Genomic DNA, 15,208 nt, shown 5'->3' on the forward strand with positions numbered 1-15,208 from the left:
GATAGAAGGTTTGATGTCCCAGCTATCTGATTATTTTTTATGCATCCGAGCTGTGACTATAACATGATTACGTTGAAATGTAGTTACACTTATGAATCATATGACCAACTATTTTGTGATTAGCTATTCTCCATTTTAAATAAAAACTCTTAAGGAATGAAAAGCTTGAGCTTTTTCTTCATTCTTTTTAGAAGATAATGAAATATCTTATTCTTTTATATAAATATTAATTTAGTTTCCTCTATAAGATCAAGCATAAAAAGAAATTAATATGTTAGATATTTTACATAATCTAAAACTAAAACTAAAACAAATCATCTTTTTTCAATTATAACTACCGTATCATATAATAAAAATTAATTATTGAACAAGCAAGCTTCATTCATTTCATATTGATTTTAGAAAAGGAATTACAAAGCATCATTTATTTTAGATACATCTAAATATATCATTAATTTTAAATGTTATTATATCAAGCTATAAATGATTTTGGACATGATGGTATCACTCTAAAAAGTATTATTAATTCTTAACATAATGAAGCTCATTGATTCTGAATGTGATTATATCAGTTCAAGAAGTGTCATTAGTTTTTTTATTTTAGATGCAATCATATCAAATTGAAAAGCATTAATACTCTTCAAAGCATCAATACCCTTCGATGTGATCGCATTGAGCCATAAAATATAAAAAGGATATGACCATAGGAACACTGGATCAAGAAGCTAGGATGGAGTAGGATACCTTGATCATTAAAACATTCTCATGATCATAAGTTTATACCTTCAATTTTGCATAACCCCTCGTTTGATTATACGGTAGCCACACAAACTAAACTCTTTTACTGTAAATAATGATTCATTAAAGTAGATGATCATAAACTTTTCTAGATACTCCTTATATAATTGATTCACGAGAGTGCATCATAGCATTGATTAAGATAAACATTATCACCAAAAACTTAATGGTCTATACTTGATCACATATATAGTTTTCGTTTCATGACTTTTAGCTATGCACATCTGTCAGTACCCCAACAGAAAGTCGAGTTTAGAGAAATACTTTCTTTTATCTAATTAGTCGAACAAGTTTATAATGAGTAGGATGAGATATTTGTTTTTCACTGTCATCTTGTTTAAGGCTTAATAATCTATGCATAATTTGAGTCTCTCATCTTAATTCTTTTAGAAAAAAAAATTAGAGCTCTGAATAGTGTTTTGGAATTGCAGATAAGACTACTGCTTATCAATTCATCTAGTTGCTTCCTAAGCTCTACCGACTTTGGAGGGGTCATGAGGTATAATAGTCTCGTTAGAGGCTTTACGCTCGACTCTAGCTTGATGTTGTGATCCATGCATTTGTACAACAATATAGTTTTTGACAACTCAGGTGGCACAATGTCTATAAATTCTTTTAAGACTTCAACCATTGTAGTAGATTCATGAATGACCTCTGCATCAAGTGGCTCTAGTTTTATTATTGTTTCTCTATATTCCATCATAATTTTCTAGTCGATTGTAGGAAACACCAATGAAGTTACCATAATGCCCTCATCATCAAGGCAACGAAGCTGGGTGAAGTTGCCCAGTGTCATCATTACAAGGATAGAAGGCTTAAAGTCTCATCTACTTGATTATTTTTTATGCCTTTGAGTTATGGTTATAATCGTGATCGATCTTGTAACTCTAATGAGCAATGCTTGGAGATATCAATATCGTTACTTTGTTCATCATAGGGAACTAATAATTTCATTGATTATAACTTGATTGATTTGAAATGTAGTTACACTCATGAACCACATGATCAATCATTTGTAAAACCATTGAGGAATGAAAAGCTTGAGTTTTTTTCTAGATTCCTTTTAGAAGATAAAAAATATCTTATTTTTATATAAATATTAATATATTCTTTTTATAAGATCATGAAATAAATTAATATGTTAGATATTCTGCATAATCTAACACTAAAATCAAAACAAATCATATTTTTCGATTGTAACTATTAACACAAATATATGTTAAAAATCACTTTCCTTCGTAATATTCTATATGATTATGCTATTTGTCAAGTAAGTAAGCGTTATTCATTTCAGACACCCAAATTGGTCGTGAAACAATATTGATTTAGAAAATATATTATAAAGCATCATTCATTTTAGATATGTCTAAATTATGATGTTTCATTAATTTTGAATGTGATTATATCAAGCTACAAATCATCATTGATTTTAGATGTGATGGTATCGCTCTAAAAAGTATTATTAATTCTTAACACAACGAAGCATCATTGATTATAAATGGGATCATGTCAGGTTAGTAAGTGTCATTAATTTTTTATTTTAGATGTGATCATATCAAATTGAAAAGCATTAATACCCTTCGATATGATTGCATTAAGCAATGAAACATAGAAAAGGACATTCTATAGGAATAATGGATCAAAAAGTTAGGATGAAGTAGGATATCTTGATCATTGAAATTTTATCATGATTATAAGCTTTCATCTCTAATCCTGCATGACTCGTCATAGGATTTTATGATAGCCACATAAATTAAACTTTTGTAGACAACGATATTATTAAAGTAGACGATCACAAACTTGTATAGATACTTCTTAAAAAATCAATTTATATGAGTATACAATATAGTCACAGCATTGGTTAAACTATAAGGTATCACTAAAAACTCAAATAATCCATATCTGGTCACATAGATAGTTTCACTTCATCGCCTTTAGCTACGCGCGCTTGCTAGTGCCCTGACTAAAAGTCAAATTTAAAGAAATACTTTCCTTTGCCTAATTAGTTGAATAAGCCTACGATAAGTGGAATATAATACTTGTTTTTCCACCATCATCTTATTTAAAGCTCGATGATCATTGCATAATTAGAGACTCTTATTTTGTTTCTTTTGGAAGAAAATTAGAACTTCGAATGGTGTTTTAGAATTGTAGATGAGACTATCTATCAATAATTCATCTAATTGCTTCGTGAGCTTTGTTGACTCTAGAGAGGGCATGCAATATGGTAATATCATTAGAGGCTTCACGCTCGACTCTAGTTCGATGCAATAATTCATGTCTTTACATAGTAGTATAATTTTTAGTAACTCGGGTGGCATAATTTTTGTGAACTTTTAAAGACGTTCGCTACCATGGCAGATTCACGAATGACCTCCATGTCACTCTGTCAAACATATATACAAGTAAGGAAAATCGATAAACAATCCATCGACACCAAGCATCATTCATTTTAGATGCGATAAATTATGATGTATCATAAACTTTGAATATGGTTATATCAAGCTATAAATAGGTAAGCCCAAAAAGTGTCAGTAATTTTTTTTTATCTTAGGTGCGATCATATCAAATCCAAAAGCATCAGTATCCTTTGATGCAATCACATTGAGCTACGAGATATAGTAAGGATGTGACCATACATATGATAGATCTAGAAGCTTTTTTTTTTTTTTGTCCCATTCTCATGAGATGGACATACAAATCCAACCAACTTCGGATGACAATTCCCAACACGGACCCACTAGACTCTTCCCGAACAGTGTTCTTTCTGGGTCCGGTTTGGAAAGGTCAAAAAGGAAGAGTTGTCCATTAATTCTAAGGGAAAAAGACACCCAAGGAAGGACCCATTCCTTCTCTGACTTAGCTTCTTATCTCCTTTATAATTTACATAGTCCACAAGTCTAAATCGTCTGTTAATAATCGATGGTGGGTTCATTGAATATTTTAATTAAATTATATTTAAAAAATATATATCCTTCATTTTAGAATTCTCAAACAGTATTTTTTTTAATATTTTAAATATCCTTAATATTTTTACACTATGTTATTTTATTTTTAATAATATCAAAAAATATTATAATATAATATATATTTTTTAAATACTACCATGTTATAGTGCTTTCTTAATATTACTGAAAATATTATAACGAAGTATAAAAATATCATAAATATAATATATATATATATATATATATATATATAATCATATTATAGTATTTATATACTAAAAAATATTATAATATTATGAAAATTATTATAACTGGATTGGTTCAGAATCAATCCATAAGAAAAGGAAAAAAAGAGAAAAAAAATATTTCAGATATTAGATAATAAAGAGGCGTTGCGTTGTCTGATAATTCTGGAGATGGGGATATTTCTAGAAAAAATCCAAAAAATATAATTTTTTTTCGAAAATTTGTCCTTACATTTATTGAGAATTTTCTTTGATTACTCGTCCATTTAATCCTTGTCTCGATGAAGGCGGTCGTTGCCTCCAAGAAAACTGCCGGTAGCTACTGTTGCGCCAAGGAACGCCAGCTGTGATTCCTCGTGGGTCCCGGATAGTCTATCGAATGATCGAACAGGGTGCCTTGGGTACGAAAGGTAAGAAGTGTCTTCTACCGGGGAAAAAAATGCTGGCGATACAACGAAGACCGCTTTCCCGGATCCCCTCCATTTCATCCTCTAAGTAGATCTCTACAATTTCCTCATCAGTGTCGTTCAACTCTGTCGACCCCACCCTTTTCCATCCATGACAAATGACGCGTCACATTTCCATCCATGCACTAGTTGGATGGGATCCCTCTTCACGGGCTAGTAAACGCTCCCGATGGTACCCTGCTCTCCCATATCTCACGCTCTGCTCGCTAGTGGCCTCCTCGCCTCTCCATCGGAAGTTCAACGAGCTCGCGAGATCCATTTTTCCGTCAATTCCGCGGTCGATCGGAGTTACGCTGCTGCCCCCGCTTTTTTCTCTGATATTTTGGTCGATTTTTTCGGTATCCGTTGAAACTCGTTACGTTTGCTTTTCGTGGAGTCGTTTGATTGCTCTTGGCGTAGCGGTATTCTTCGTCCTTGTTGTTAGGGAACCCCGTAGTCGGATTTCTTGAATAGACCGATCTGTTTCTGGGAATTATTTCCTCGTCCTCCTTTGTTGCTATTCTTAGGTAATGTTTCTTTGAGTGTCTTTGAGAAACTATTTTGCGTTATCATGTATCGATTTTAATTGGAAATCGACCTCACGGGATGAATTATTGCTCCAATTAATGTGTTTGGTTAAATTTCTTCTTCTGGTGTATTATCGTCTTCCATTGGGTTTATGTAGCTGGTAGAGTAGATATAGCTTTCGAGGAGGATGATCGTCTTTGTCTTAACTAACTGGATGTCGTTCTCAATCTAATAACTTCTCTCTGATCTTGCCAATAGTCTTACTCGTCTTTCGGGTTTCGAATCCCTTGTTTAGAATTGCTTTTGCTCTGTGTGGAATTGGGATTTCTGATTGTAAATGCATAAAGATAGTGATTCTGTTATGTTGTTTCAGGTTCACAGGACATCAATAACTGACACTGTGTCTTTTGAAGCCGTTGTTTTATTGAGCCTACTGTTGTTAGCAGCCTTTGGGATTCAACTACCACTGGAAGATATCATCGACTTTATGGTCCAATGAGGTTCAATATATGATGGTTGAACAGGTGTTGTTGCCCCGGCACCGGTTACCTGAAAATTATGCCTGCTCCACGCCACAGAGCCCGCTCAAGAAGGCCTCTATGGATCATTGCCATGATATTGTTGGTCTGCACGATGCTAATTGTGCTATATGTTTATCCACCCCAGCGTTATTCAGCATGCTACTTGATGTCTTCCCATGTCTGTAGCCCTTTGATGGAGTGGCTTCCACCTGTGCGCACTAGGGTTTATTCTGATGATGAACTTGCTGCTCGTGTTGTGATTAGAGACATTCTATCAGCACCAGCTGTGGAGTCAAAGAATCCTAAAATCGCTTTTATGTTCTTAACAGCAGGTTCACTGCCCTTTGAAAAGCTCTGGGAGAAGTTTTTCCTGGTACAACCCTTGTCTTGATATCCATCTTTTTAATTATATAATCATTTGCTACCCTGCCTGTATTCTTGGTTATTATAGCATTTGTAACTCATGCAAATTACAATCTAGGAGTGAATTTCAATTCCAGGTTGAAGAATGATCACTTTACCTAACTTTTCAAAACATGTTTGTGGACTATGCTCATTCACTATATGGCCGAATGTTAAAGTGATCTCTTATATAAGACTTGAATGACTACAAAGTGAGAATTATGAAAATAGAAGCCCATATTGGTATGTTATTCAATGTAATGAGATGTTATTTGTAATAATAGGTATTAAAAAGGGCAGCCAATTGCTTCCATAGATGCAGTATTAATTTATGAAATCTTATTTTCACAAGCAGAGAGGTTGCTTGTGCTCAAACCCTTGAGATCTTGGTTGTAGAGGAATGAGTTTACTATAAATAGCAAGGCTCACTATCATGTGACAGTATTATATTGAATTCTATGTACAGCTATAAAAGACATTAATGTTTTCATCATTTGGGTTCTGAACTCTATCTTTCTATGTTCCGGTCTTGGTTCAGGAGTCTTTGTGAATCCTTCAGAACTTTATGAGGTCTAGTTTTGCATGAAATTGGGATTTTGTATTCGTATTTATCAATTTATACTTCTTAATAAATGATCTTTTACTAGCTATGAGTGTTATTAACCCCTATGTCCAATCAATAAGTCGGTATTATTTATAAACTACAAGGATCAACTGGACCAGACTTTATTCAAAAAAACTACCAGGTACTATTCTTTTTATTCCACCCTCTGTTTTGATGTTGTTCTTTATGTTCGTTCGCAACCATGGTTTTCCTTATGCTGATGAAACTTGTATGCACTTGGATTAACTTAGCTGTTATTTTCATGAAGCACTTTAGGGTCTATTGCTATAAGACAGCAACAGCTTGGAATATTTTTATGAAAGTTCTAATTAATAGGTGACATCTCCAATCTGATGCAATCTTGACCTTTATGTACAGGGTTATGAAGGTAGATTCTCTATTTATGTGCATGCATCAACAGAAAAACCAGTACATGTGAGTCCTTTATTCATTGGCACGGATATCCATAGTGAAAAGGTACTCTTTCAACAAGTTTCCAATATCTAAATTGATTTTTCATTTCCAGTCAGAAACAAAGTGCATGGACTACTTTAAGTTCTGCTAATTGCCCTGAAAGTATATATAATTACCAAATATAATGTTGAAGAAATGTAAATGTACTTCATTGGTTGCACAAAAGAACTCACTTTGCTTGATATAATGTGTAATTTATTCAGCTAACATATAATAAGAATATAACCAAAACCAAGCTTGCTGTCTGCCAAATAACTTATGTTTGTCAAGAAATATATTCTTCTCTTGTTTTTCTGGGTGCTTATTAATTGTATAATGTAATCCAATTCCTATGATTTTCTATGCATTGTCAGAAATTCTTTTATGTAAGGTTAAAGAGCTTTTTCTTAAACATATTCAACTTTCTAATAATATCGAAACACAATTCTTTTGCTAAAGGTTATTCAGTAGAATTATCACATGTGAATATCAGCGAATAAACATTCATATTATAAATGACACCTAAAAATTCTGGGAAGCAAACTAGTCTTATATGTTGGCAAAAAAAAGGGATTGTTCATAATTAAGAAGAAAAGGTTAGAATTCCATCTATAACAGAGAAATAAGAAAAACTAGAGCAGAAAATGAAGATAGAAGAAAAGACGGGAAACAAAGAGTTAAGAATGAAGAGATGTTTCATTTGATTTAATTGAACCATATGGTTCTTAATTAAATCATAATCGATTCAATCAAGGTTCACCTGATCTAATTTGAATAACGAAAGCCTAACTCATCTAGTGTTTGGGCCTAGCAGCTTAGCCCACGTATTAATGGGTCGAGTTTGGGTACAGGTATGAGTATGGGGTGGGGAGTGCTCTATCCGTCCCCACCTCGTATTTGCACAGGTAATATAAAATGCCCCCCACTCCTGTCCCCGTTTATTTTCCCCATCCCTGTCCCATTAGGGGCAGGTTCCCACAAGTCCTCATGCCTGTAGGTATGGATAATAGATGGATGCAAAAATGTAGATGCTAATACAAATATGGATAATAGATGGATCCAAAATTTTGAAACCATATTTGACCAAGACAGCTATGAATATGTACCACATACAAATGGATAGATGAAAGGCACAGATATAGATCAGATGTTGGAAAGATAAAAGTAAAATTTGGTGTTTGGATGGGCTCCAATGGAATTCTGAATTGATTGATTTAGATGAATATTAATGGAAATTAGATATAATCAGCAAGCAAGGAGGTCAGATTGTAAAGTAATTAGTGTAATGCATATATAAATACACATATATAAACAGATTTAGAAAAAGAACGTTTGGCAAGTTCCAATCAGCTTGTTGTTACAAAAAAAAAAAAAACTTTGGTAGATGGATTGACTTGAAAAGATCAAGTCAATCCTATTTTAAAAAAAAAGGTTTGGATGCTATTAGATGTCCCAAATCTGATCCTAATTTAAAAAGTCTAATCAAATTCATACCTGAAGATTTGGGTCCCGTTAATATCTGAATCTGAATATCTAATCTGATGCTATCCATATCTGGGTCCAAATTCTGACAGATATTAACTAATCCATTTTCAACCCTAAAGGATGGTATAGCAGATGTAGAGTGCAGACGAGACATTCTGTGGGAGTGTGCACAGCTGAGTTTTTTCCTTCTTTGTTATAACTTTTGACCTGACTTGTATATTCACTTAATCTAATATAGTAATTACCCTTTCACAAGGCTGTACAGACTTAAGAGGTTATATCTCCTTTGTTACTAATTCATGTCTATGAGGAAAAAAACTTAGATTGTCCTATACTTGGTCTGCTAAGCGTGTCTATTCCCTTTAGCTAGGCTATTATGTGATTCACAGCCCAATTAGATTGTCCTATATCCTTGTTTCTGATGTAGCTGGATCTTTTTTTCCCATGTGCAACAAGAAAATGGATTAGTACCTGAAGCAAGGCTGCCAACATGCATAGGGATACTTGCATGGATGCCAACAGGGCCACCTAACCATGATGCCAAACTGGAGGGATCTAACCTTGAGAAACAGCATGATGCAAAGGCATATTTTAGCAGGAACGGAAAATGCACAAACATTTCTATGGACCTAGAAAAGTTACAACTTAAATAGATGTAACTTATTTAGTTGTACAGCACAGATTGCATTTACTCCTTGTAAATGAATATTTTGGATCACAGTAATTACAGTTGTTTTTTATCAACCTAAGTTTGACTTTCATATCAAAGGAAAAATCTATCTATATTCCTGGGATCATGAATTATTGCTTACAAAAAGACATATTTCAAAAATTTCCAATGTGCATGCAGGTGGCCTGGGGAAAAATTTCAATGGTTGAAGCAGAAAAGAGGTTATTGGTAAATGCACTTCAAGACACTGATAATCAGCATTTTGTGTTGCTCTCTGATAGGTGATTGTTAGGAGCCACATGCTGCTTTTTCTTTTCAACTGAGTGATGATGTTCAATCAGTCAGCATTTTATTTGTTCAATTTTTGTTTGCAGTTGTGTGCCACTACACAATTTTGATTATGTATATAACTATCTGACGGGAACAAATATCAGCTTTATTGACTGGTACAGCCATCTACATCATATGAAATCTAAATATGTTTCCCGATGAATTTTCTATGCTGGCTTACTTTTATGTATCTTTCAGTTACAGACAAGCATATAATCTGAAGTCTCAGCTTTAGCAAATGACTTTTTTGCCTTATTTTCAGTTTTGAGGATCCTGGCCCTCATGGAACAGGCAGATATTCTGAAAATATGTTGCCTGAGATTGAAAAAGAAGATTTCAGGAAGGGTGCACAGGTACTATATACCACTACAATTCATCATAATGAAATTTACTGAATCAGAGTTCAAGATTATTGTGCTCAAGTGACATGTTACATAATAGCTAAACTGTTGAACCATAAAGGGCAGTCAAGGTACTCTGAAAGTGACAAGATTAATCTAACTGTTTATACATGTACATATACATATGCATATGAGAACAGTTTAAAGCTTCTGGGTCATTTATATAGAAAAGAGATTAACCTACCCTAGGCTTTTTAGAGGTTGAATGAGACCAAATAAAGAGTAGGTTTGCCATTTCTCCATGTGATGATTATGAGTACAACAATTTGCTACAAGATAATCCTACTAATGACCGACGTACTCTTGGTTTGCTCTCATCTAAAAGACCACTGACATCTAAATCATTTTTCTAGGAAACATAACTTAGTAATTTCAGTTGCTCTAAAAAAAAAACCAAAATATTCTTGGTTCTTTAAAGATGTAATGACTCCAAAAATCAAGGGTCAGCAGGGTGCATTTATTCTTTAAAGAGAAATTGAATCCAAATTTAATTTGTTCTGACCATTATCTGAAACCAAGAAAAAAAAATGAAACCATGTTGGAGATGTTTTGTTCTGTTACTGAAACCCAAGAAACTTAAGAAAGCATGGATTAGATTATAAAGCCAGCAAACGAAGTTCAAGTGATTATAATGCCCTATATGTACACCTTCAATATGGGTTTGCAAGGCAAAAACTGTTGCTATATTTTTTGGTGATTAATAGTATTAATTTAAACAATATGTTGGTTGCTTTACATGATATTTTCTGTTTTACATCCTAGTTGTTGACCCTGTAACAGTGGTTCTCAATCAAGCGGCAACATGCTTTGCTAATTCTGGCTGATGGTGTTTACTATACAAAATTCAAGCTTTATTGCAGGGTAAGCTTTTATGGTTGTGATGAGTTATATTTTGCATGCAATACAATATAGCTCCCTAGAAACCTCCAATTGGGCTTTTATTCTGTATCAGTAAATTGTCATGTTCTGTCAACTAACCATGGTTTATCCAAAAGAAGAGCTTCTTTATCATTTGCGTATTACAAATCTTCCTGTTTAATGGGATATGTCATTCTGTGTTACTAATTATCATACTCTATTGATAGACCATGGTATATCTTAACTTTTATCCCCAAAAGAGAGCTTCTCTATAATATGATAAAGCAACATTTCCCAGAACATAATCACTACAGTACATTGTGTCTACTGGTTGCTCATCTTGTAAATGGCATCAGAAAGTAAGGCCTGAAATGAATCAGTAATTTTCTTGGTCAGTAGTCATTAACAAAATTTCAAGTCTTTTGGAATTGACAAGCTAGGATGCATGTATTCCCATATGAACAGATGGAGAAACAATGTGGACATGGTAGTACAGAAACCATGATAGGACAATTTGAAAAAAAAAGAGTAAAATATGACATGACAGGGATGCAGGTTAACTTTTTATGTTTTCTGTATACTATTTAATAATAAGCAAAACAACTTATTAACAAACCAGAATTTTTAATAATAATTAAATAAGAAGCTAATCTTTATACAGGTAATATAGTGATCAATAAAGATTATCCTAGAAGTCATAAGACATATGAAGTGAGAATCTTTGAATCTAATCAATTAGTATAAACATCATTATACATATTAAAACGTTAACACTAAATGCATCTGAAAAGAATTGGGAGATGAAATGTATATTTCGGGTAAATGTCCTGTCATGACGGAAATTATCAGCTCCATGTGAGGTGTGTTCATCCACTAAAAGGGACATAGAATGGCCATTCCAGAGGTATGTCAAGCAAGTGTTGTACGTGTCAAAGTTGGAGTGTTGGATATGGATGTGACAGACTTACGGACTTGTTGGTTCTTCTAACTTACAAACTATATTGACCTTCTATATTGTTGCATAACTTTGTAGAGAAACAAGTGACATAATATCTGAGCTTGAAGCTTTAGTAATTGAAAATAGAAACAACGAGGAAAGGACAATAGAATTAAGTGAAAAACGAATCTGCATGAACGAGAAAGTCTTCTGTTCAACACGCTTGTATGTCTATATAAATTCATTATCCTCTATATAACCTTATGAGATAGAGGACATCTGTGGTCATATCTCATTATTCTAAAAGGATTTTCAACAAATGGTATACTAAGTATTAGGAAAGAGATTCAATCAACCTAAAACTTCAATATGTTTTTTCTAAGAACAGCTATTTAATATACATCGCCCTATACTTATAATAAAATAAAAGCTAATTAGTCTATAATTAATTGCAAAATAGTAACACAAACTGAAGATAAACACTTCTCAAATGAGATGAAACAACCACTGGGACTCTATTTCACATGCTGAAGTACGGTATACGATGGCCTAAAATGGTTTCTGGATTACTGAATTTTTAGAAATTGAATTATTAAGCGAGCCCTTGAATGAATTATGGAAGAATTATCAAGGTTCCTTATATATGGTTTAAGTGCACAGACCGGCATTTCAGTTTGCTTGAAAAGTCAAATAGCATCTTTTTGCCTCATGCTTTGTTCTTTGTTTATCCTTGTAGACATGATTTTGGATGTTCAAGCATATACTTCTTGTGTAAAGTTTGAGACACTACCTCCAAATTTACTATAGCAGTACTGCTATTTTCATAACCCTCAACAAAATTTGTTGACAGATGGGAGCAAGCTTATCATTATGAATACAGAACATGTACATGTTTTTTTCATTGCATTTGTCTCTTGCCCCACTTAAATGTTCTGATGCTAACATTTGTTTTGATTGTCACAGCCTGGAATGGAAGGACGCAATTGCTATTCTGATGAGCATTATCTGCCAACTCTTTTCCATGTTACCAAATTAGTCTTCCTATTTGTAGCTTCATCTATTCTATTCTGTGATTGAGATTCATACCATTTACCTGTGATTTTTATTATTTTTCAGATGGTTGATCCTGGTGGAATTGCGAATTGGTCAGTTACCCATGTAGATTGGTCTGAAGGAAAATGGCATCCAAAGGCTTATAGGACTCGAGATGTTACCTTTGAGCTCTTGAAAAATATTGCAGTATGTTCAACTTTCTTTTGAATAGCTTAGTAAAGATATGCATATATAAAGCAATTTTTAAATATTAATGATGCTCTATCATTTGCAGTCAATCGATGAGAGCATTCATGTTACAAGTGATTCGAAGGTAAGCTCTGTAAATCTGCTCCCAGATGTCCTTCTGTCTTCTACTTCATAAAGATATATTATGATGGTCTTGCATTGTAAAGTATTAGGCAGTTATTCTCACGTTTCTATTTTCTACATTTATGTAAAATTATTCAGTTGCTAATATTAATCGGTTAGACATGTACTGTTGGATATTTAGGAGACAACAAATTCTATGTTGACATAGCAGATATGTGGATGCTGACATTTGTGATATCTTGTGTTACCAGAAAAGATAGAAGATGCTTTGTAGTTGTAAAAAAGAGAAACCTGGAAACACAACAGTTTGACGAGGAACACTGGATTGATGGTACTTGGATCGTGTAAAGACTCATCCTCAGAAGAGCCCGGTATAGGAAGGAATTCATGTGTCTGATCTGAATTAGTCAGGAACTGATGTTTTTGTTTATTAAAATTTATTAGGTAGGTAGTCATTAGACTCATTACCAACTACCATTCTTTAGGCGGCATCTGAATCTGAAATATACATGTCAGCATGCATGTATCTGGCAAAGTGAAAATTTTTCTTCCACCTTGTCACAAGCTCTCCCAACATTCACTGTAACCAGTCCATTCTAATAAGAGTTAAGTTCCCTATGAATTCAGGTTTTTGATGAAGAACCATGACTGCAGCAATTACTTAATGGTTGTTGCTTAGGATAGAGTCACTTCTTTGGAGTCATATGAGGAAAGAGGTGTAATCATAATCCTGGAGTCCTACTCCAAAAGATAACCAGGACTACATTCTCTATGGACAAAGAAGAACTACCAACACTTAATGCTAGCAGGATAGCTTATAATATGACAAGGGTTTGCAGACTAAAATACCATAAATCTGAAACAGATGACAATGGCAGACAAATGTTCAACTATAACTAGTTTAAAAATCAAATCATAGAAAGGTGGATTTTCATGATAAAATGGAGTTCACCAAAAGGCATCTCTGTCCATAGAAATAAAAGATTTATGGTGGTATGAAAAGTGACTTTCATAAAATTTTTCAAACCATGGGAACGGCAGGCAGTTAAACGATGTTCAAACTGGGAATTTAAGTATAAACTTTTGAGCAACAGGTCTTCTACATTAGATCAAAGTTGAATTGATCTCAAACACTTTGATGTAAATCTCTTGATTATTGAATTCTTCTGTAGTGTATGCATAGGTGTTACATCTCTTGATGTAGATCAAAGTTACACTAGGCAGTTAAATCTCTTGTTGTAGCTCAAGAATTTGATGTAGGTTTGTAATCCTTGATGCAATTTCTCTTTGTTTGTATTCACTGACCCAAAATTCATTAATAATTCTTTGTTCATTTTGGCATACTACCTTACAGAAAGTAGTTCAGAAGAGACCTTGTCTATGGAACGGGGTGAAGAGGCCATGCTATTTATTTGCTAGAAAATTTTATCCTGAAGCTCTTGACAATTTGATGCAATTGTACTCCAATTCCATTTAAGTGACTCATGGAGAGATGCCAATTGTTGGTGGAGCATAACTCTTCCACAGCTACCCCCATACCTATTGGTCCCAAGTTTTATGCTAGTCTTAGATGCAGAACCATGGAATCTGGCTTATTGAAGAAGCAGGCGATCGTTGGAGCATGAAGCAGATCTAGTCCCGTTGACTCCGCCAACTGAATGCCACCACGATCACCTCTTGGAGCAGTGAGCTAAGAAATTTTCTTTTCCTTCTTTACTACACTAATGGTTTTTTGTTAACTTACTCGTAGCCTTCCAATCATTCCTTTTGTGGATTCTGCTCATTTGAACAGAAATTTATCAGTCTCTATGATGCGTGTCAGGTAATAGCAGCTTTGCAGATGAGAAGCTACTTTGAATTAATGCTCTTCTTATAAATATTAATAACCAAGCGAATTACTCTTTGTGTATGTATTCATGCATTGCAGCCACTAATGGCCGGAGTCGCAGAAACCCAAGTTACTTGGGTATGTAGAATCCAGCAGTTTATGTTTAGTATTCCTAATTAGGAAAATGTATGAAAAATTCTCTATTTGATTTCCCCCAGTTTGAATGCTCATCTCATTCGACCATCAAAATCCAAAGATGGCGCATCAAATAAATACACGTAGACGGTTGTCTCTTTCTTGCCAAATTCTTTGATTCGGGTAACATGAAAAGTGTTGGGGAGATTAACAACCCCCATCTGGAAAGTAGTGGGGGTTCTGCCACTATCCGG

At 33.9% G+C, this 15,208-nt stretch overlaps 1 protein-coding gene across 3 annotated transcripts; it reads left to right on the forward strand.

The window, feature by feature from the left end:
- The first annotated feature begins 4,607 nt into the window (after nt 1-4,607).
- LOC135596116 (glycosyltransferase BC10-like) lies at nt 4,608-14,900 on the forward strand. 3 transcript variants are annotated; one of them, XM_065087923.1, is made up of 11 exons: nt 4,608-4,745; nt 5,339-5,859; nt 6,871-6,969; nt 9,281-9,381; nt 9,475-9,546; nt 9,693-9,783; nt 10,612-10,692; nt 12,590-12,649; nt 12,743-12,865; nt 12,954-12,992; nt 14,346-14,900. In XM_065087923.1, the coding sequence occupies exons 2-11, from the start codon at nt 5,524-5,526 to the stop codon at nt 14,466-14,468; spliced, it is 1,125 nt and encodes a 374-aa protein (XP_064943995.1). In that variant the 5' UTR covers nt 4,608-4,745; nt 5,339-5,523; the 3' UTR covers nt 14,469-14,900. The 3 variants fall into 3 exon arrangements, with proteins under 3 accessions (XP_064943995.1, XP_064943994.1, XP_064943993.1); XM_065087922.1 differs by lacking the exons at nt 4,608-4,745; nt 14,346-14,900 and adding an exon at nt 13,243-13,449 and having other exon boundaries at nt 5,380-5,859; XM_065087921.1 differs by lacking the exons at nt 4,608-4,745; nt 12,590-12,649 and having other exon boundaries at nt 5,380-5,859.
- The last annotated feature ends 308 nt before the right edge of the window (nt 14,901-15,208 follow it).

This window comes from Musa acuminata, chromosome BXJ1-10 (genome assembly GCF_036884655.1).
Source record: "Musa acuminata AAA Group cultivar baxijiao chromosome BXJ1-10, Cavendish_Baxijiao_AAA, whole genome shotgun sequence".
NCBI classification, from domain to species: domain Eukaryota; kingdom Viridiplantae; phylum Streptophyta; class Magnoliopsida; order Zingiberales; family Musaceae; genus Musa; species Musa acuminata.